General features: G+C 38.8%; 1 protein-coding gene across 7 annotated transcripts in view; it reads right to left on the bottom strand.

The window, feature by feature from the left end:
- The window catches only part of ADGRG6 (adhesion G protein-coupled receptor G6), a 140,111-nt gene extending 121,140 nt beyond the window's left edge, over positions 1-18,971 (bottom strand). For 6 of the 7 annotated variants that reach the window (XM_066247785.1, XM_066247786.1, XM_066247788.1 and 3 more), the window contains exons 1-2: positions 18,610-18,971; positions 10,630-10,730 (exon numbers count right to left, since the gene is read on the bottom strand). In XM_066247785.1, coding sequence (XP_066103882.1) covers positions 10,630-10,730; positions 18,610-18,611 — 103 coding nt within the window. In that variant the 5' untranslated portion in view covers positions 18,612-18,971. Of the gene's footprint in view, positions 1-10,629; positions 10,731-18,214; positions 18,284-18,609 lie in introns of those variants that run through there. The other variant, XM_066247787.1, reaches the window with a different exon arrangement.
- Positions 18,972-20,763: the final 1,792 nt, after the last annotated feature.

Here is a 20,763-nt window from a genome sequence, read left to right as displayed (position 1 = left end):
TCAACCAACCACTTTGAAATAAATATCCTAACAACTGTCTTATAGAAATTTGTAAGATATGATATGAATATTAAAAAGTATTCAAAAGGAAAGAAATAGAAACGGGAAATAGATCCCACTAGGGAAATTTGTATGCAAATCTGATTTAAATGAGAAGTAAAAAAAACCAAAGAAGTGATATAAGCTTCTAAGAAGTCAGAGGCAGCTACAGGAACAATTTGAAGAATACAAAAATCTTGGTACAAAAAGATATATTCTAAAAGTGAAATGTGAATACACTAAATTCTTATTCTAAAACAAATTATGAACAAAGTGTTTTCTTGCCCACTTAATAACAAATTATTATAGCAAATGTTTTCTGTCTATTAAAGTTTTTAATAAAAGTCTTTGGAGAAGTTCAGGCTGCTTGGGAGATCTTTGGAAAACTAACATAATTGTTTACACACACACACACACACACACACACAAATACGTTGATACTTATCAGTGCATCATCCAAATAGAATAACCTATTTTTTAAGGATGGTGAAATAAAAAATCCAAATGTAGGCTATACTTTTCAAGACACTCAGAAACAAAAGGAAAGGCTAATGAAAATTTGCCTCGATGAACAAATGCATTTGGAGGAGGTGGAAAATTTTTGTTAGTTTTGAAAATAATTTTTGTTCTGAATATGTTTGTAAACTGAGCTGGGGAAGGTGTAGACCAAGATGAAAAGTTTAAGATATAGGTAGGTGAAAGTGAAGATAATTTGGAGGATGGTCTCTTAGGAGGAAAGAGAGTAATAACTGAAAAAAATTTACAAAAGAATCACTTTTTTATATTTTCAACAAACTAGTTATTTTTTTAACTGTTGTTGGGATTAGTTCGGCACTTATACAATGTGTTGCCATGAGAAACTCAGCCCTTGGAATAAGTAAAGATAAATGTATTATTCTTGTTATTTTACTCATTTAGGGTGACTGTTTTCTTCTTTTGGCACAAATAATTATTGTAAAATTTTATGAAATGTCCTCTCTCAAATAGCTGGCCTTTCACAAAGATAAGAATGTCAAACTCATAGTTTTTAAAACTCAACCTAGATTTATGCTAAGTATAAATTTCTTCAGTTAAATAATTGAACACCCATGGCCAAATCTTAGTTTTATTTAGCAGAAATACACTGATTCTTTCATTTCTGTGTTTACTCAATATTTAATATCTATTCTACTATTTGGCAGGTACTTGATAAGGCATTACAAAGATAGGTAGCAATGACATTACAGAAATTCAGGGCTGCCTTGGTCAATGAGAATCTTCAAGGGAACTTACACAGGCAGAGGCATGATTCCAACAGAAACAATGGATGCAGGGAGATGAGTAAAGAGTGCGTACAATGCGCCTGGTAGAGATGACACTCTGAGGTGTAAAGATTAAGAAGACATTTCCGATCTAGATTCAGCAACTTTTGGTCACATCTAAATACGGATTTGAGCAAGAAAGAGGAGGCTTTATGGGTGCCTGAAGTTCTATTAATATCTTCAGCTTTTCAATATATACACCAAAGCTGTTCACCAATGACGCCGGTAAGTCTGCCATTTCCAAGGCAAAATGGTATGACAGGGGAAAGCACAAACTACAGGTTCAATTAACAAAAAGCCATTCTGCCCCTTATTTCCCTAACTATGACCCTGGGGAAGTTCTTACTGTTCTCTTCAGCGTGTATTTCTGAAGGCAGGTATCTTACTGAACTGTATGTAGCTCTAGCAGGGGACAAGCCTATTCGGTAGGTCTTGTTAGCGTAGTTCCTCAGGTAACATCCTCCCCAGTCTGGCCTCCCACTTACTTGTCTAACTTCATTCCTTACTCTCTTCTGCAGAGACCTTTCATTCTCATAACAGGAAGTACAGGAAGTCTTCACTTAACATCGTTCATAGTTCTGTGACTTTAAGTGAAGGGATGCATAGCAAAACCAATTTTACCACAGTCTAATTGATATGAAAGAGAGTTCAGTTCCTACGGCAGCTCATCAACATCCTAACACAGAGACATTGGAGGAAATGACATTATGCTTCTATATTTATCCGTCCACAAAACCATTTTCAATGTATTTGTGCACTTGCCCTTGCCTCCTCTTCGGCCTAGTTTGCCCTTTTTCATTTCCAATCCCATGTTCCATCTTCTTGCTTTCTGTTATTATCAAGGCTGACACTCTGTGGGTACAAACTACTCTCACAGCTGCATTCGTTTTTTTTGTTTTTGTTTTTTATGATTTTATTCATTGATTTTAGAGAAAGGAGAGAGAGAGAGAGAGGAGAGGGAAGGAAGAGCGGTACCCATCAACTCGTAGTACTTGCTTCTCATTTGTGCCTGAACCAGGGAAGTCCAGGGTTTTGAACCAGCAACCTCAGTATTCCAGGTCGACGCTTATCCACCGCACCACCACAGGTCAGGCTGCGTTAGTTTTTAAATTGAATCTGATTGCAGGAACATCTCTCCAAATGGTCAATGCTACAGCCATACCATTCTGTGTTTTCTCATCACCTCTGCTAGAAAATGCAGTTTAAACATCATCTCCTCCATGAAAACTTTTCTGAGAGTGCTTGCTATCCCTTGATAACCCCTCTGCAATTCTACCAGACCACATGTCGCAGTGCTTCCTATGTCTCTCCTGTCAGTTTCCTTGCACTAAGGACCATGACTTAGCTCTGCATAGCCAAGACTCGGAAAAGAAGCTGACATGGATGTGAAAAATTTAATACACGCACAATGCTCAAACATTACTATATTGTTATGACATAGCCTAAGCTTTTAAATGTGTCTAAGAGTAGCAATGCTAACTCTATGTTCTCTGTAACTCCTTTAGGTATTATAAGCCTTCCACAAATGTTTAACTTACTTTAATAATATTGGGGGGAAAGTTTTGATTAAGATTACCTAACCCTCAGATCTGCTAGATTTATCTGGCTAAAGAAAACCCAAAGCCACAGAAGGCAAGCAATTTAATTAATTCACTAAACATTTACTGAAAACCTCTTCTGTGTTAGCACAATCATCAATAGTATCATGTTGGAAATAAACACCACTTTAAATATAAAAAATGATTGTGACCCTGGCTGGTTGGCTCAGTGGTAGAGTGTTGGCCCAGCATGTGAAAGTCCCAGGTTCAATTTCTGGTCAGGGAACACAGGAGAATTTACCATCTGCTTCTCCACCGCCTCCCTGTTTCCTCCCCTGCAGCTATGGCTCGAATGAGCAAGTTGGCCCCAGGTGCTAAAATGGCTCCATGGCCTCCCTCAGGCAATAAAATAGTTCAGTTGTTGAGCAACAGAGCAGCGGTCCCAGATGGGCAGAACATCAGCCCCAGACGAGGGTTGCCAAGTGGATCCCGGTCGGGGTGCTCGTGGGAGTTTGTCTGCCTCCCTGACTCTCACTTGAGAAAAAAAAGAAAAGAAAAGAAATGGTTGCATACTATAATGCTATACGTCAATTTTATCTCAAATTTTAAAAAATGCATACAAATTCAAAAAGAACTTCTTTCGGAAATAGTTATTAAAAGAGACAAACTCTGTAGCATTGGTGTGTGTGTGTGTGAGAGAGAGAGAAAGAGAGAGAGAGAGAGAGGAAGAGACAGATGTAAACATGTCAGATGATGAGAAATAATGAGATTCCTAACCAAACACCATGGAAAATATCAGGACTACTGAACTGGAAGGAAAAAGTCCCATGTCCAGATAGGAAAGGCTCTAAGAAAAGAACCACGAACCCTATCATTCACTGAAATATTTGTACCTCATCAGTACTGTAACAGTATTTGTGGTCATGAACTTCCTACAAATAACAGATTATCAGGCTACCATTCTAAAAAGAAGTGTGATTAGCAGTCTAAGTAAAAAGCTAGTATTGACCTCTGATGAGCCATCTAGGACACAATTGCTGTGCACAGTCTGTACAAGAGAGGTCAGGAAGAGGGGAGGCCATGTTCCACCGTGCCTTAGTGGGTATACTGGAGCTCATTCTCTCTTAAACACTTGAGCACTGGACAAAATATCTCCAAAAATCCAGCGTTTTCTCCCTTTTTACTATGACTGAAGCCATTGAAATCACTATGACCAGAAAATTCTCATCCTTTGACTTACAATTCTGATTAATAAAACCAGTAATTAAGCAAAAAAATCCAGCAAAACTGTTATTGATGCTCATTAGGGGCCAGTATCCATACTTTTTATGCCATATTTCCATGCATATATTTAAAGAAAAAAATAAATGAAGGAAGGAATTGTGAATGTGTTTAAAAGCAGTGATTAATATTCTCATTGAGAGTATTTTCTTTCTTTGGATCTGATTTTACTTTTAACAATATTCTTTAAAACTTTGACCAGGTAAAGAATCTTCTAAAAAGATCCTTCTGCTTGGGGACTTGCTAAAATTATAAGCATTAGCTCATTCTGGTAGATTTGCCCAGACTAATAATAGTAATTAGTGTAATTTTAAAAATAAAGAGAAAAACAATTCTGAATTTTAAGTGTGTTAACACAACCCATTATCTGAGACCTAGTGTGAGCACTTTCTTTCTTTATCTAAACTAGCAACATCAAGCTTGGAGCAGAATATATTAGCAGGAGACCTCTTTTCTGATTCACAACAGTTGATTTATTGAAAATTTTGTAATTTTTAAAAAAGTGTATCATTTGTAAACCACAAGTTAAGGGTGAAGCTGGTTTACGAATGACTGTACACTAAGATATTTTAATAGACAATCCATCATAATTCAAACTATTTTCCTGAGAAAGAAACTTATCTAAAAGTTTTAATTGGCTATAAATATTTTAATTTTTTTTAATCAAGATAGTTTTAACAATGGAAATATGGTGGCAACACAGTCCCCATTGAACTACTTTATTCTTTTTCTAAAATTTTGGGGTTTTTGCTTTTTTTTTCAGAAAATGGTTAAAACAGTTAAGCTGACCTGGTGTTAGCCCCACCCATCTACTGACAAATGATCTTGTTTTCTTGTCACCACATATTCTACTTGCTGAAAATAAAAGAACAATTCCTTATTAGTTTGAAAGTGGCAGAAAATTTTATACCTGCCAAATACTATAGTTCCTCAGATGTATCTTGTCCAAGAAAGTTACCTGCCCAATCCCTAATTAAGTATAAAAACTATCTGCCAAAATTGAAAGAAAATGAACAAAGAAGAATCTTTTAAGGTAAAATTATTGAGTAAAATATACATAACATGGCATTCTGTATACACTGAAAAACACAATATAACACACACACACTCTATGATTTAACTGTAGGCTAAGAAAGGCTTCAACCGTTTTAGTACAAATTCCTCTTCATTATTAAGATTCCATTTCATGTCCTGAGCGCAGTGATGAGGAGGAATTTAAAGAACAGCTGGTTTTATTTTATTGGCAACCAGTTACAGGAGAGTCACTAGCTACTCGCAGCATTGACTCAATTGTTTTATCTCTCTGTTCTTTGAGGTACTCAGGATAAGTCTGTTCTTCCAAATGACCACTCTTCACATTTCTAACGACCACTATGTTATTCCTACTGACTTCGCTACTCCGAAATATACTATTTCTCTAATTTTTTTTTTTGATTCAGCAGGATCTTTACTCTTAAAAAGAAAAATAAAACTGTACGCAAAAGCAACAGGGTTGTGGCTGACACAAAGGACATGCGCCCACAGCTGCAGCCCGTCCACCCAAGAGGCTTCACATAACACAGTGTAGACAGAGCTGTCCTGAAACAGTCCTCAGGTTACTCGACGCCCATAACCTGCCCATCCACCTGCCAAGATCTGCTCTGTCATGAAACCTCTAGAGCTTGACAGCCATGCTGAAGTTGCATGTGACCTGACCAGTGAAAGCTAGGGCTCTGTGCTGATACCCTCTCTTCCTAATCCCATGTGAGGGTTTCAGCTTCACCTGTAACCCCATCATACTGCTTAGTCACTAGAAATTGTCACTGTGGTAAACTAGATCCGTCATCCCTAATCCACTGTGATGTACTTGAGTTGGTGAACATGGTAGAGAACTTAATATTTCCTTACATCAAATTCAGGGCATCTCAAAGATATACTGTTATGGGGAAGATGCCCACAAAACTTTTACTACAACTTTCTAGGAATTGTTTATTCAAACACATGTACAACAGCTCTTCAGCTGAAACCTTCAGACAGTAAAATCTGGAGCACTTTGACCCTGACTGAAAAAAATAATTATTAGTATATATTAAAATTTTCTGTTAGTCAATCATTATTCTGGTTCTTTTTTCAGTTGATAAGAATAGTTTGCATAACTATATCTTACTTCTGACCTTTCAGGTGCATTTATTTATTAATTTAAGCACACCTAAAAACTAAAATGGTTTTAAAAACCAGTATATTGATAAAAGGATAATTTTTCCATGCATTTGAAAGCTTTTTGATCAAATATAAACATGTATAAAATGATATGTCTAATACTTACAGATTGCAATGGAATTGATACTACAGTATAACTGCTCATTTTATAATAGAGAGAAAATAAAAACACAAGATTCCTATTGCCCAATTAAGTGTCTTCCAGAACTGTGCTGTGCTCTGGGTGAAGAAGGTCACGATTCAAGCCAGATTGTACTTTCAGGAAACATTTCCCCTTTTAGTTATGTACCACAGATATCAGAAGAACACTGAGCTTTGAAATAATCTGCTGAGCTCATCACTTTGCAGGCGAGAAAGGCAGTTCCTCCCCTCAGTACTCATGACTAAGGTTATCTGTGTGGAAACAGGCTCCTGGTTGCTTAGGAATTCATTGGCTCCTGGCTCCTTGTTTCCCACTCTACTTGAAGCCACAACCTCTGTCTGCTTGAGATATCGTCATTCATCTTCAAAGTCATGGAGTGTCATGCTACATAAAAAGTGGTTATTATTTGAAACACCTTTTAAACATTCTTATCAAGTGAAGACATAGCCAGAGAAATGGTTCAGTGACTAACAGGAAAGTATAATACGCATATACTTCAATAATCTCTCTGGCCATTTTTTTTTAATGTAGCTTCTTTCTTTAAATCCAAGAATTTTATTCTTCTTTTTTTTTTTTTTGGTTCTCCAAAGTACTGAAGTGATGCATGCTCACTGTTACAGGGCAAATAACTCAGAGTTGCACAACATTCCATTACCTTCCCCCTTCTCACTCTAATCCTGAGCTCACCCATCTTATGTCCATGACATAACCCATATTAAAGCCTGTTGTGTATTATACCATGCTTTATTAATATATTTATGTCTTATTGAAGCATATATATGCAAAACATATCCGTTTTGTAACATAACCCGTGAAAAATCTGGGTTAGTCTCATACTATTTTGCAATTTTCTTTTTAACTTAACATTATTATAAACATCTTTCCAAGCCAATATACACAATTTGACCACACTGGCTTGAATGGCTGCACAGCATATCATGCTATTAATGTACAAAATTTTATATAACCATGTCCTTGTTGATAAATAATTAGTGTTTATCAATGGCTTGCTACTACAATGCTACAATTAAAATACCAGCACATCTTTCTCTACCTAATTATTGTGTCTTTTTATTTCTATAGGATAGAGACCCACATGCGGGATGTCAAAGAGAAACATACTCTTATTTTTTTAAAAATTGCTGTCCAATTACTTTCCCAAAAGACAAAATCAACAGTGTTAGTGTGTGCCCTTTTCCCAGCAACTCTGATGATACTAGATGCTTTCTAAATATTGTTACGCTATTGGGAAACAAAACAACCAGGTTGTGTAATTTGCACTTCCATGGGGCCAGCTGAAATACTCAGCTGTTATTTTATTGTAGCTCTCACTAAAAATTATAGTAATCACTTGTCAAGAACACCACATACTTTTTCTACAGTTCTCTTTAAAATAGGACATAAACCTTGAATACTATTTGCTCTGTAAATGCCTTGTGAAAGTACAAATGTTAACTTACCTACCAGGAGAGTTAACACTGCAGTTGTGTCCTATGAAATAAACTATGGATATTATCCGAATTAAACAACAGGATTCTAATTTTTAATCACCTGAACTAAGTATCCATCTTAACAATTCAAAAAAGTTTTGTGAATCTTCCAACCTAGATATCACAGTCAAATTAACAAAACTCTAACAATCAGGGAAACAATCAAAATCTGCAGACTATCACTAAAGAATAATACAATAGTGATAATTGGTCTACTTTAAATTAGGGGATAGGAAGGCTTATCTGAACAAATAATAATTAGGATCTGAGTATCAAAAAGAATAAAAAAGAACTCAGGTGTGTGTAGATTAGGAAGAAGAGGATACTAGAAGTCATGGTTAAGGAATAGAAAGGCCAACGTGTCTAGAAAATAGTGAGGGTAGGAGACAATTGCATGATAGTAGAATGGATTGTAATAATTGAGAATGAAGCAGATAAGAGGTGAGAATCAAGAAATTTGTTCACACATGTGAAGTTTGAAGCCTATTATATATTCAAGTATAGATGAGGTTAAGCAACCCAAGAGGTGACTGCAGAGTCTAGGAAGGGGCCAGGGCTAATGATATGGATTTGGTAGACATTGACATCAAGATGCCATTTATAGCCACGAGGCACAGTAAAATCACCTAGGGGTCATCTGGAGAAGTGAAGAAAGTCAGAGTGCATATAGAGATATACCATCACAGTTAAGCACTAAATGTTCTCAAATATATAGTGGCATCACACTATGATTTAAAGATAGGCCTTTGAGAATTAGATATATCTAAAGTTTTAATCTGTTACATTTTAACTATATTGAGTTACTTTTAAGACAAAAATGTATATTAAAATTGCAATAATGACCCCCTAAGATATTTTTTGAGTTGGGATATTCATGCATGAGGTGGTGGCATAGCAAATAAATCATACTTACAGATAGATTTATACAAAACGTTCTAACTTCACGAGTAAAGATAGCACCTGTCACAAAGCCTTATTACTGGGAGCACATAAAGTGTTGGGTAATGAAAGAAATTTTTAAAGAGAAGTTTATTGTGTGAAACAGTAACTTAAAAGCATGCACAAGTACTTTGATTCCTATGACCTTGAGAATGAGTGCCTCCTTAAATTCTGAACCCTTTCTTCCTTCTGTCTCTTTCCTTCTCTCCCGGTTCCAGCACAGTTGACTTTTCTTGATTATTAGTCTAAAATGATGTATTTTACTTCATTAATTCAAATAATTAAAATAATGAATGTACATATATCAATTAACATTTTAACATATGAAATAAAAATATCCCAATTTGAAGTGTGAAGAGGGCTTGGAAATTTACAAACGCCATGACTTAACAAAAATGAAACTAAACAAACCTCAACTAATTTTAATCTCACAATCTTCTATCATGTAGCGTATCACTTTAGAAAGTTAAGAAATTTTCCAACACTGTCCATCAAAAGAATCCAATGTATATGTCATTTTCACAGCCCTTTATAAGTTTGCTTCCTCTTTCTGCCAAGACAAGCAACCGAGGAATGACTTTATAATGAAATTGAAACAAATACACAAAATAGTCACTCAAAGATCAGTTTTGTTTTGAAGCCATTAGATAAGTGCCAGGGATTTTCCAAGTAAGTAGTTGAAACTCTTAAAATACCTGATGGCTTGGGAAATCAGCATTTATATATTAAATACAAGTTGCATTTCTTGATCCATAAATAAGCAGTCTTAGCAGATACTCTATTTCTGTGCTTCATTAAATGCATTCTTTCTAACAACATACAGATGTACTATAAATATGGAATGTATAAAATTTTGGTTAAATCCCAAGTAATAAATACATAAAACTTCATGAGTAATGATTTTATTCTAAAGGAAAATATAAACTGAATAAAGCAGTAAACTTAAAATGAACATAAAAGAAATGCAATTCGCTCAGTAACAAAACCAAATAATAAAGAAGTTTACTCTTAAACATTACTCACATTCCTCAGGTCCTGATTAGTTTATTCATATAATTAGCTGTTTATGAAAAATTTAGTTTTCACTAATAACTAAAAGAATCTTTTTTTTCAAATTTAAGGGAAAGAATGGTAATTGTAAAAATTAGCTATTTTAATTCCAAAAATGCTACAATTAATATTAACTTTTTAATACCATTTTCACTGAATTTAAATAAATTTCACAGTCTAAAAATTTAGTTTCAAATCCCTGCCTTATACATCGCAATAAATCAAGATAAATAAAACCAGCAAAGTCTGTATTTTCCTTTTCATAAATAAGCATATAAAAACTGAAAAGAGAAAAATTTAGTACTGTATATTTATTCAATAGTAGAAGAACAGCTAGTACATTTTTTTATGTCAGATACGTAGCTATCTCATCACTCAACACAAGCTAGATAAATAAATAAAGCTAAAAGAAATGCAGCAAAGATTAAAGAAATGTACTCATCAGAAGATAAAACAATGATCAAAGCAACAGTATTCAAACAGAATTCAGCGAGGAATGAGAGGCCATGGACAGAAAAAGTCTGTAAGGACAGAAGCAGAGAAGAATGACCACAAGTAAATTTGAGGTTCCTTACACAAATAACACACTTAAACTGAAGACAGTATAATCATTATTAACTTGGAGGCTTCAAAAAGAAAAAAAGTCTTACCTGAGTGTGGAACACAGACAATACATAAAGCAAATAAGAACAAAAGGGAACTTGGCTTCCACTTCCAATGACAGCTCCACATTCGACCTGAATGAAACATCCTGCAATGGAAGAAAGCAACAATCAGGACACTTAGAACTCAATACAGTACACCATTAGGACAGCAACGGCAGGTGTATAGGCTTCCAGCAGCAGCCTGGAAGTAGAGCGCTCTTTCAGTCTTGCTCCTAAAAAAAAAGGATGAACTATCACCTCCTTTAGGCTAATTAGGCAAAAAAAACACAAAAAACAATTCATTCATCTTACTTGCCACCTGGTGGCACATTCCTTATCAGAGAGTATATAATAGGTGATCTCTGCAAGAAGATGGGGAAATAATTCATATAATTCAAGGATTGTTTTTTATTAAAAAAAATAAAGCAATTTCAGCTTCAGCGTTTAGCATCACCACTCCAATGCCCATGTGGGTGGCCAGAGAATGATTATATGAACATCCCTTATAACCTTCTAGCAATTTAGACTTTAAGGAACTATTTTCATTTTATAACATCTGCTGCTTCACAAATGGAGATAATTAAAATTAAATTAAATGACCCCTAAACTTACGCATTGAAGCATTAACATCCAAAAAGATTAATTTCGCTCTGGCCGGTTGGCTCAGCGGTAGAGCGTCGGCCTAGCGTGCGGAGGACCCGGGTTCGATTCCTGGCCAGGGCACACAGGAGAAGCACCCATTTGCTTCTCCACCCCTCCGCCGCGCCTTCCTCTCTGTCTCTCTCTTCCCCTCCCACAGCCAAGGCTCCATTGGAGCAAAGATGGCCCGGGCGCTGGGGATGGCTCTGTGGCCTCTGCCTCAGGCGCTAGAGTGGCTCTGGTCGCAACATGGCGACGCCCAGGATGGGCAGAGCATCGCCCCCTGGTGGGCAGAGTGTGGCCCCATGGTGGGCGTGCCGGGTGGATCCCGGTCGGGAGCATGCGGGAGTCTGTCTGACTGTCTCTCCCTGTTTCCAGCTTCAGAAAAATGCAAAAAAAAAAAAAAAAGATTAATTTCTTTATCTAGCTATCAAAGATTTTATATGGCTAATAAACACCAAATATTATAGAAATTAGTAAATGGAATGAGAGGGATGGTGCTTTGAAAACTTTCAAATAATTCTCTGTATAACTAACAGTCTTATCCTTAAACTCAAAATCATACTTAATAATGATTTAGACAGGACAGCCATATTAGCTTGGCTCAAAACAGTGATTTGGTACCTTTCATTGACTCAACGCTAGCAAGAGGCCAGCCAGTGAAGAGGCAGCAAGTATAAAAGTCAGTCACCTTGGACCCTAAATGGACTGGTGACAAGAGAGTCACAAAGCAATAGTATCAGTAAGAAATCTCCAGACCTTAAATCCCCAAAGGGAGTTAGTTACTTTGGTTATAAATGGAAACTGAGGGTCACTTCACTTCTAAAAAGAGGGGCAACTATTGTAATAAGATACTTTAGGGTCACAGTACAGTTGATCCTTGAACAACCCAGGGGTTAAGGATGCTGCTTGCTGTGCAGTTGAAAATCCATGCATACTGTAAGACTCCAAAAACCCTTAAACTACAGTTGTCTCTTCGTATCTGCAGGGAATTGGTTCCAGGACCCTGTAAGGATACAAACATCCACAGATGCTCAAGTTCCTTATACAAATTGGTGCAGAACAATGCCTGTAGTTGGCCTTCTGCATTTTCGGATACCCAACCTTAGATCGAATATACTTTTGGATCTGAAGTTGGGTGCATCCTCAGATGGGAAACCCAGGGATACAAAGGGCTAGTTTATTTAAAAAAAAAAAAAAAAAAAAAAAGGCCCCACCTGTGATGGTGTAGTGGATCAAGTGTGGACCTAAGAACAGTGAGGGCGCCAGTTTAAAACCCCAGGCTTGCTTGGTCACGGCACATGTTGGAGTTGATGCTTTCTGCTCCTTTCCCCTTCTCTCTCTCTTTCTCTCTCTCACTCACCCCTCTCTAAAATAAATAATTATAAAAAATATAAAAAAAAAATTCCCACATATAAGTGGGCCAGAGCAGTTCAAACCTGTGTTATTCAAAGGTCAACTGTAACACCTTTCTTACCTGAGGATGACTCATCTAGAGTAAAATATATAATACTAAACAGAAAACCAGAAAAGTGGGAAGGGAAATACTCAAGCAAAAACAGACATCGAATGATTGCTGTGCTTGCCTCAAGCCTGCATTTTCAATCTGTATTTTACTGTTAGAGCTCATCTGAGTAGCAAAGAGAACATACCCTAGAGTCAGAAGTACTGGGCTTGCTATTTATAAACTCTGCAACCCATGGGAAATTTACTTGACCACCTTGTGATTTCTATTTTTCACCTGTACATTAAGAGCAGCGATGGGACCTGGTTCACAGAGTTGTTGGATTATTAAATAGGACCACATTTTTTAAGAACAGTGACAGCCACTCAGTAAGCACTTAATAAATATTAGTTATTACTATTACCATCAGCCCAGGCATTCTAATATAAGTGTGGTTATTCTGTCAACAGTGAAATCAAATAACGGTCTTAAACAAGAATGGACGACAGGATTAATGTCAGAAGCCAAAACCAATGAACTGACTTTGCGGCCACTTCTGGGATCACCTGGGAACAGACAGAGAATAAATCATGTGTTTGACAAAGTAGTACTTAATATTCATTCCATGTTTTTATATTCACCAAAATAGGAGTTCCAGCATCATGAAACTCCTAATGGAAATGCTAAACCAGGGAAATGTTAAAGTCTGAAGCGATATATATATATATATATTTTTTTTTTGTATAAAAGGTATGTTTACAAATATGTCCATCCAAAATATTTTAAATTAAGAGCAGTGTTGCAGCTTATGAGAAGCATCTGCTATAGTCAGTCATCATCAAAATAATGTATGTGAACTCTGGAGTAGCAGGGACGTTCAGGTGCCTCTGCTGTGTGACGTGGGAAGCAAAAGTATAAGTGTATTTTTCTCTTCTGTAAATAAGATATTATCCACTAAAAAGAACTAGAGATGACACAGCCTGCTACTTTAGTAAAGGACTTTAAAAAGGGTAAACAACAAACTTCTGTCCCATGGAAAAGTCACTCATTTGTATGAATGCGTCCATTTCCCAATAATGCTGGATGAAGGAGGTGTTTCCCATTCATGCTGAAGATAAATAAGTATGTTTCTAAGACAGAAGCACTATTATACAGTCAAAAATGTTTATAATATCTGAGAAGACCAAAGATGAAGCCTAATCTCCTCATTCCACATAGGAGGAGACTGAAGCCTCCTCTCAGAGAAATAAAGCAGCAGACCAATCAAACCTGACCCACCAGCCTTACAGACATTAACAGAAGGAAAGATCAACCCAAGAGAACACCCAGCTTCTTAATCTTTGTGGCACTTGACAATTCTTCTTTTTCAATATGTGACTAATTGGCTCTCTTTTAAGTTCACAAGCTGTCTAAACTGTTTTCAGTGAATGACATTCATTAGCATGGCAACACTTAATACTGTTTATTTCATGGGCTCACACCACTCTCTTTAGGTATAAAAAGTTCTGATATTTTACAGATTTCATACCCAAACCTGGAGCTGTTTTACAAAAGCTGCTGGCAGTCCTATCAGACAGCCCGAGGGCTTGATGCATTCCAGTCCTGAAGACTCCATCAGTTTGCACAGAAAATGAATGCAGGACAGGGCAAGCACGTGTAACCAAACATAAGCCATATGACACGCCAACTTTCATCCACTTTACTGTTTACTGAAGAACAGAAACAAATAAATTAAGAATAGAACAGAGGAAGGAAAGCACTGTGTGACTTCTCAGGGGATTGCTTAGAAAAGACTCATCCTTGAGATTTAAAACAACTTTCTCACAAGAATGGAAAATCCTGAGCAGGGTTACTAGGGGTCTAAGCAAGAACTACAAAAAAGGATAGTACAGTCTTGTGTCACTTGGGCTGTGGCTTCAAAGTTCTATTGAAGAGAGCAAGAATATTTTTCAGTAAAACATAATCACAGACTTTATAGTTTGAAAAGAATCTAAAAATTACATAATAAAACCTATCACCTCACAGATGAAAAACCCATGATGCTAAATCACTTGCCCAAGAGCATATAATCAGGGGAGACAGAGCCAAAAGACCTTCTCCCTCTCTGTCACCTGGCTTCCAACTCACCTGTCCTTTTGAGACTCAAGCTAGCTGGATTGCAAACTCACTTCTCCTTCTCAATCTGTACAGGCTAAAAATAAATATGCTTGAGTCTTGGCTCCAGAAGCTTGAAAACACAACCCTTTTATAGGAATTGTTTAAAATGTGGTTATAACCCTTTATGGGTATGATTTGATCCAAACGCATCCCTGCAATAATCTGAAAAATCTATCATCTCTCATCTCTTTCCTTCCACTGGCTCCCCTAAACATCAGTTTAAAGAGAAATTAGTGAAGAAAATTTTAAATTAGTGGAAAAATTGATATGCTATCAGTTCAAGTAATGCCAGTAATTATTAGAAATAACTTCGTTCTCCATGTCCCCACTGCATTTCTGTGGCAAACTTTCACAAAGTGACATGAGGCGTGGCACAGAGTATACCTTAATTCTTCCAGAGTGAAAACAATAGCAAGTTGGTTTATTCAAGTCGGCTTATAATCGAATATCTCTTCTGGTTAAAGATCATGTTATGGAGCTTCAGGAATGAATGAAAAGGGAAAGTGCTATTCTATCACTCGAGTTCTTTTATTAAGTTGAGATCACCAGAGTTAAAAAAAAAGTCAGAAAGGTTTATTCTTCATATCCGTATAAATCTTTCTTTAATCTACTGATTTTAGAGAGAGCGGTAGAGAGACATCTATTTGTTGTTCCAGTTATTTATGTATTAATTGGCTGATTCTTGTATGTGCTCTGTCCAGTGATTAAACCCACAACCTTGGATGATGCTCTCTAGCCAACTGAGAAACCCAACCAGAGTCTTAATCTGCACAAATCTTGACCCATACTTGAGCTATAACGTGTAACTGGCTTGTACTCTAAGTGGGCAACTTTGAGTACACATACACACAGACATACACAAGTACATGCAGTTGGGATACTAGGCTAGAGTTTTGAAAAAATGTTACCATTGGGAGAAACTGGGTAAAGGGTACCCAGGATCTCTTTGCACTGTTTTTTATAGCTGCATGTGAATCTACAAATATCTCAATAAACTGTTCAATTATAAAAGTAAACACTAAATCTCTGATTTATGTAACTTCTCTCAGATGTTCCAGAAAAAAAATTGTCTCTGTGTGCGCACACACATGTGTACAGGGTGAAGGAAAAAAAAAGAGGGAAAAAATTATTTAATAAATGACATAAATATTTATAGTAAGTGATTTTGTATATGAGTGTACAGGTGTTCTCTGTACTATTCTTGCAACTTTTCTGTACATTTAAAATTATCTCTAAATGAAGTTAAATACACAGGTATGCATTTACACTGAAATGCAACATTGTTCATCTTATGATACATTCATTGTTGTTGAGTGTTATTGCTTTAATAATTGCCAGTTTGATAGAAGTAGTGTCTCATTTGGATTTCCTTTATTTAGACTGGCATGTTCAAGTTATTTGTGGAGTGTTCTATTACAATATAGATGGCTTTCTTACTGATTTGTGACTTTTTAAACAATTCTATATTAAATGTTAAACCTTTGTCATACTTGCTATTAATGTTTTAAATACAATCATTTTGAAGTAATCTTGATTTCCTTGAAGAAAACTGAATAATACCATCCAGAGTGATGCTTATAAAAGAAAGTAGGATGATATTCAGGTAGCTCCACTCAAGTTTTATTGGCATTTTTAGTTATAATATTAATGTTTTTTAAATGTTATAGCCTCAGTATGCATCCAATGTAGATAATGTAACATTAGAAATGAAAATAAAAAGATCATTTTGGCCCAAGCATACCACATACATTGGACAAAGCCTTTTTATATTTAGTCTAAAATCTAAATACTCTTTAGAAGCTTTAAATCATCACACCAGAAATATAAACTCTGGAGGGTATGGGGAGTTAAAAAAAAATGGTCAGGTTTAAGGAAGTGGTTATAAGTTTATTTTTAATATATAAACTGATTCTCTTAGAAATCATTATTTCCAGAAATCAGAGTGACGTGTTCAGTTAGGCAGTAAAACTACAAGCTTCTAATATTTCCCATAAACCAAGAGACAATAGCCTCATTCACCATTCACACTGGAAAAGCACAATGTCATGTAATTTATATAAGCCATAAATGGAACAGTAGCTTCATGCAGCTTGAGACCAATTAATGCAAGTCTTGTTAAACCTACTAAATATCTTAGGGTATGAAATATACACAGTCACTACAACTGCAAAATATATTTATAAAAGTCTGTAATTTCAGAACTTGAGTGCAATGACATATAAACACTCTTTCTGCGCAAGCAGTAGGCAGAAAATACACTTTGTGTGTATACCTGAATCTATTAAAATATAAAAGGTAATATAGTTTATGTTATTCATTATAACTTTTTCAAGAAGACAGAAGTATTTACTTAAGAAAGCTGAAAATAAGCTAGACAAATATCTGCTATTAAAAACCCGACTATTTTTTCAGGAAAAACTGAAATTTGAAACAAATACATAATCATTAAAAACGTGTTGGTTTTTAGGAGAACTCGTATATGGGACTGTTGGCTATATCCCAAAATAAATGATTTCGGGCTCTACCTTAAGGAGTCCACTGGCAGAAATGAAACTTTAAAACTCACAGGTGTGGAATGACTTCACATGCAGTTTTAATAAAAATAAGTGGTTCCTTTCCAATTATACTGGTCACTACCAGGAACAGAGGTACAGCGTCCTAGGCTTGTGGGCATTACTCTTCTTCCTTTTTAAAAAACATGTACTGGTGGCATGGGGGGGGGGGGGGTATAAGCACAAGGAAGGGAAAGACAGGGCCGGAGGGGTATGTCTGTCTTTTCCCAGGTAGTAAATGAAAGAGGGAATTTAAATAGAAACGTAAGGATTCAGTAGTTGGGAGAGAGAGGGTGACTATCAATTTCCAGAAACTCTTGTATATTAGTCAGTGGAAGGGAGAGAAATGTCTATCAGGGTGTCTGCCCAACAATAAATAAAACACCAGAGGTAAAATTACATATTACAAGAAAAAGTAACTTCAGAGTTGGCCACAAAAATAGCTTTGGCTCTTTTGAAAACAAACTTCTTTTTTTTTTTTTTTTTTTCCATTCTGGAAGGCCAGGTGGTACTCGGTGGCCCTTTTGCGGGGTTGCTCTGAGGCACCTCACCACTTACATGACAATTGCATAGAAGCAAAACCTATTATTAGGTTTTCCTAAACTTTGTCCTATATACCCTTCCTTCACTTCTAATCCTATAAAGTTCCCCACCTCATAGGTTCCATCACATAAATGACCAAGAACCTCTTCTGCCTGCTTTTATTTCAAACCATTCTAATAACCCAAAGATCCAAGAACAACTTCTACAGTCAAGGGTGACAATGTGTAAAGTCAACATTTTCTCAGCATACCAGTACCTTCCAAGCCCCCAGGTGCTGATCCGGGAGAGCTCTTTCTTGGCAGGACAAGGCCCCTGGATGCAGGAGCCTGGCCTGTTATTCCTTGTTTAATTTGAATCGAAAACACGGTTTCCCCATTCTTGAAGCCCTGCCCTTTTTTATTATGCTTTACGCCGCCCAAATGTGAGGTTTACCTCTCCCTGGAAAAAAAAGCAAGGCACACACACACACATGTCACAGCTCCGTCTGGCAGTACCAGCTCATTCCTCAGTGCCTGGGGGCAAACTGAAGGCAAACCGGTTTATTTTGTCAATACAGACGAAGTCCTTACAAAATCATTTAGGTGAGGGGGTCTGGGTGGGGGTATACAGGTAAAGGTGTGACGGAATTCTGAGCGGAAAGGTGAGACTTACATGTTGGCATTACTGCGCTGAGGTCCCCAAGGGCCGCACGGTCATACTCCGGTCTTTCCCTGGCTCTGCTGTTCTCAGTTCCCCAAAGGAGACCCCTAGCGCCCGGGCCGCGCCTGGCGATCGGACCCCTGTTCACACTTTTTCCGGGGAGTTCATCGGGGCCCCGGGCAGCAGCTCCTCGCCCGCGCTGGCTCGGGGCGGCGCAAGGTGGAAGGCCGCGCGGCAGAGTTCAAGTGCGGCTCGGTGCGGCGCGGCCAGGGGGCGGGCGGCGCGGCAGGTTCCTCCGCACCGAGAAGTTGCAGGAAAGTTTGGGCGAGAAGGTGGAGGCGGCGGGCGCTGCGTGCGCTGGCCCGCGGAGGTGGGCGGAGGTGGGCGGGTGGGCGGAGGGGCGCGCCCGGCAGGTCCTCGCCCCCGCCGGCGTGAGGCGGCACGTGGTCACCCGGCCGTGGCTCGCGGCCCCCACCCCCCGCGGGCGGGCGGGCTGCTCTCGCAGCTCCCCGGGCAGAGCCGCTCCGCCCGCGCTTCCGGCGCCGGGGCTCGGCGGGCGCGGGGGCTCAGGTGCGGCTGCCCGGGCGCGGCGCGGCGTCTGGCCGAGCCCCCCACCCCGGGGCGGCCCCAGGCGCAGCTGCCAGACCCCGGGAGCGCCCGAAAGCGACGAGTCTCGCTCCGGGGTGGGAGGGCGCTCCCCGGACGGGGGCGAGGAGAGCGCTGCGGGGCCGTAGGGCTGGGAGAGGGGCTCCAGGCTCAGCTCCCAGGCGCGGGAGGGGACCCGGTGGGCCCCGAAAACTGTGCAGGCGGCGAGGGGTGCATCTCCTCCCTGCTCGCTGGGGCTCCGAGCAACTAGCCCACCCGGGCCGGCGTGGAACCCCTCCGTCAAACCCCAGGCCATTCCACTGTTTCTCTTTTCTTCTCTTTTATTTTTCTGCCTTTCCTTCCCTTCCCTTTTCTTCCTTTTGCTTTTCTCTCTCCCCCTCTTTCTTACTCCCCCTCCTTCTCGTCCCCCCCCCCCCGCACCTCATAATCAGACCTAAGAGTCCATCTGTCCTCAGAATACACTCAGCCACCCTATACCATAACCACATCCCTTGGTCTCTCAGGGATAGGTGGGGACAGGGGACAGAGGGGTTAAAAACCCCAACACGCCCTTTGCCAACCAAAGACCAAGACCAGCTTTCAGAGGTGGCTGAGCAGGCGGCAGTTTCAGTAAATCTGCGCCCACCACCGTGCCCACCACAGAAATAGACCCACTGATTTGTTGACTGACACCTATATGTATTGATAGTTGCGCAAAGAAAGGTTCATACTTTTGGTTTATAATGATGTCTTCTGTTTAAACGCATCTAAATCCCCCCAGAGAGTGGAAATGCTTTAAGTAATTGCCATTGCCCTTGGTTTGACTTATTGAAATCCCTGCTAGAAAGAACTATTTGTGGGGCTGGGCGGGAGACGGGCGGTGATGTGGAAACAGCCGCAAGGACAAGGGTCTGAGAGTGGGAAAGCCAAACTTGGCAGGACCAGTGACACACTGCCGGGGCCACACTTTGGCCTGGGACCCTACTGCCTGCACACTCTGCTGCTTCTCTGGGACTCGAGGATAAGGCTCCATAAGTCATACTTTCTTTTAAAATTTGCATCATAAAAAAAATGAAGGGATATTAACAAGGGGCTGGAAAGATGTTCCTGTAATATTTTATTCAGCACGATTGATTTGCAAATGCAAATCTAGTTACTCATTGAGGAAAGTCCACTGCCTGACTCCAGAGCTCGTCTAAATTAGCTGTTTGGCAGAGGGATCTGGACACACCTCCCTGAAGATGAGAAGGGAGAAAAAGAACGCGCGCTTGGAGAGAAGTTCTTCTCCCCTTGCGTGCTGCTCCAGTTCATCCACAAAATGCTACAGATATGACTTCGAATGCCAGAACAGCTTGCACATTCAGAGCCAGAGCAACCTCGCTTTAACTGGGAACATGTGCACACGCATCCACAAACAGGCCGCGCACAAAATTGCCAAAAATGATATAACATTGATAGGCTAGTGACAGAACTGTTGGGGTGGAACAGAAGAGGTAGAGCAGGACTTGAGCACAGACAGCTTTGGGCAGAAAGGAAGCTGGAACATTGCCACCAATCGAGAGCCTTGAAAATCCAGGGTGT

The sequence above is a fragment of the Saccopteryx bilineata genome, chromosome 12, assembly GCF_036850765.1.
Source record: "Saccopteryx bilineata isolate mSacBil1 chromosome 12, mSacBil1_pri_phased_curated, whole genome shotgun sequence".
NCBI classification, from domain to species: Eukaryota; Metazoa; Chordata; class Mammalia; order Chiroptera; family Emballonuridae; genus Saccopteryx; species Saccopteryx bilineata.
This window is presented reverse-complemented; position numbering and strand designations above follow the sequence as displayed.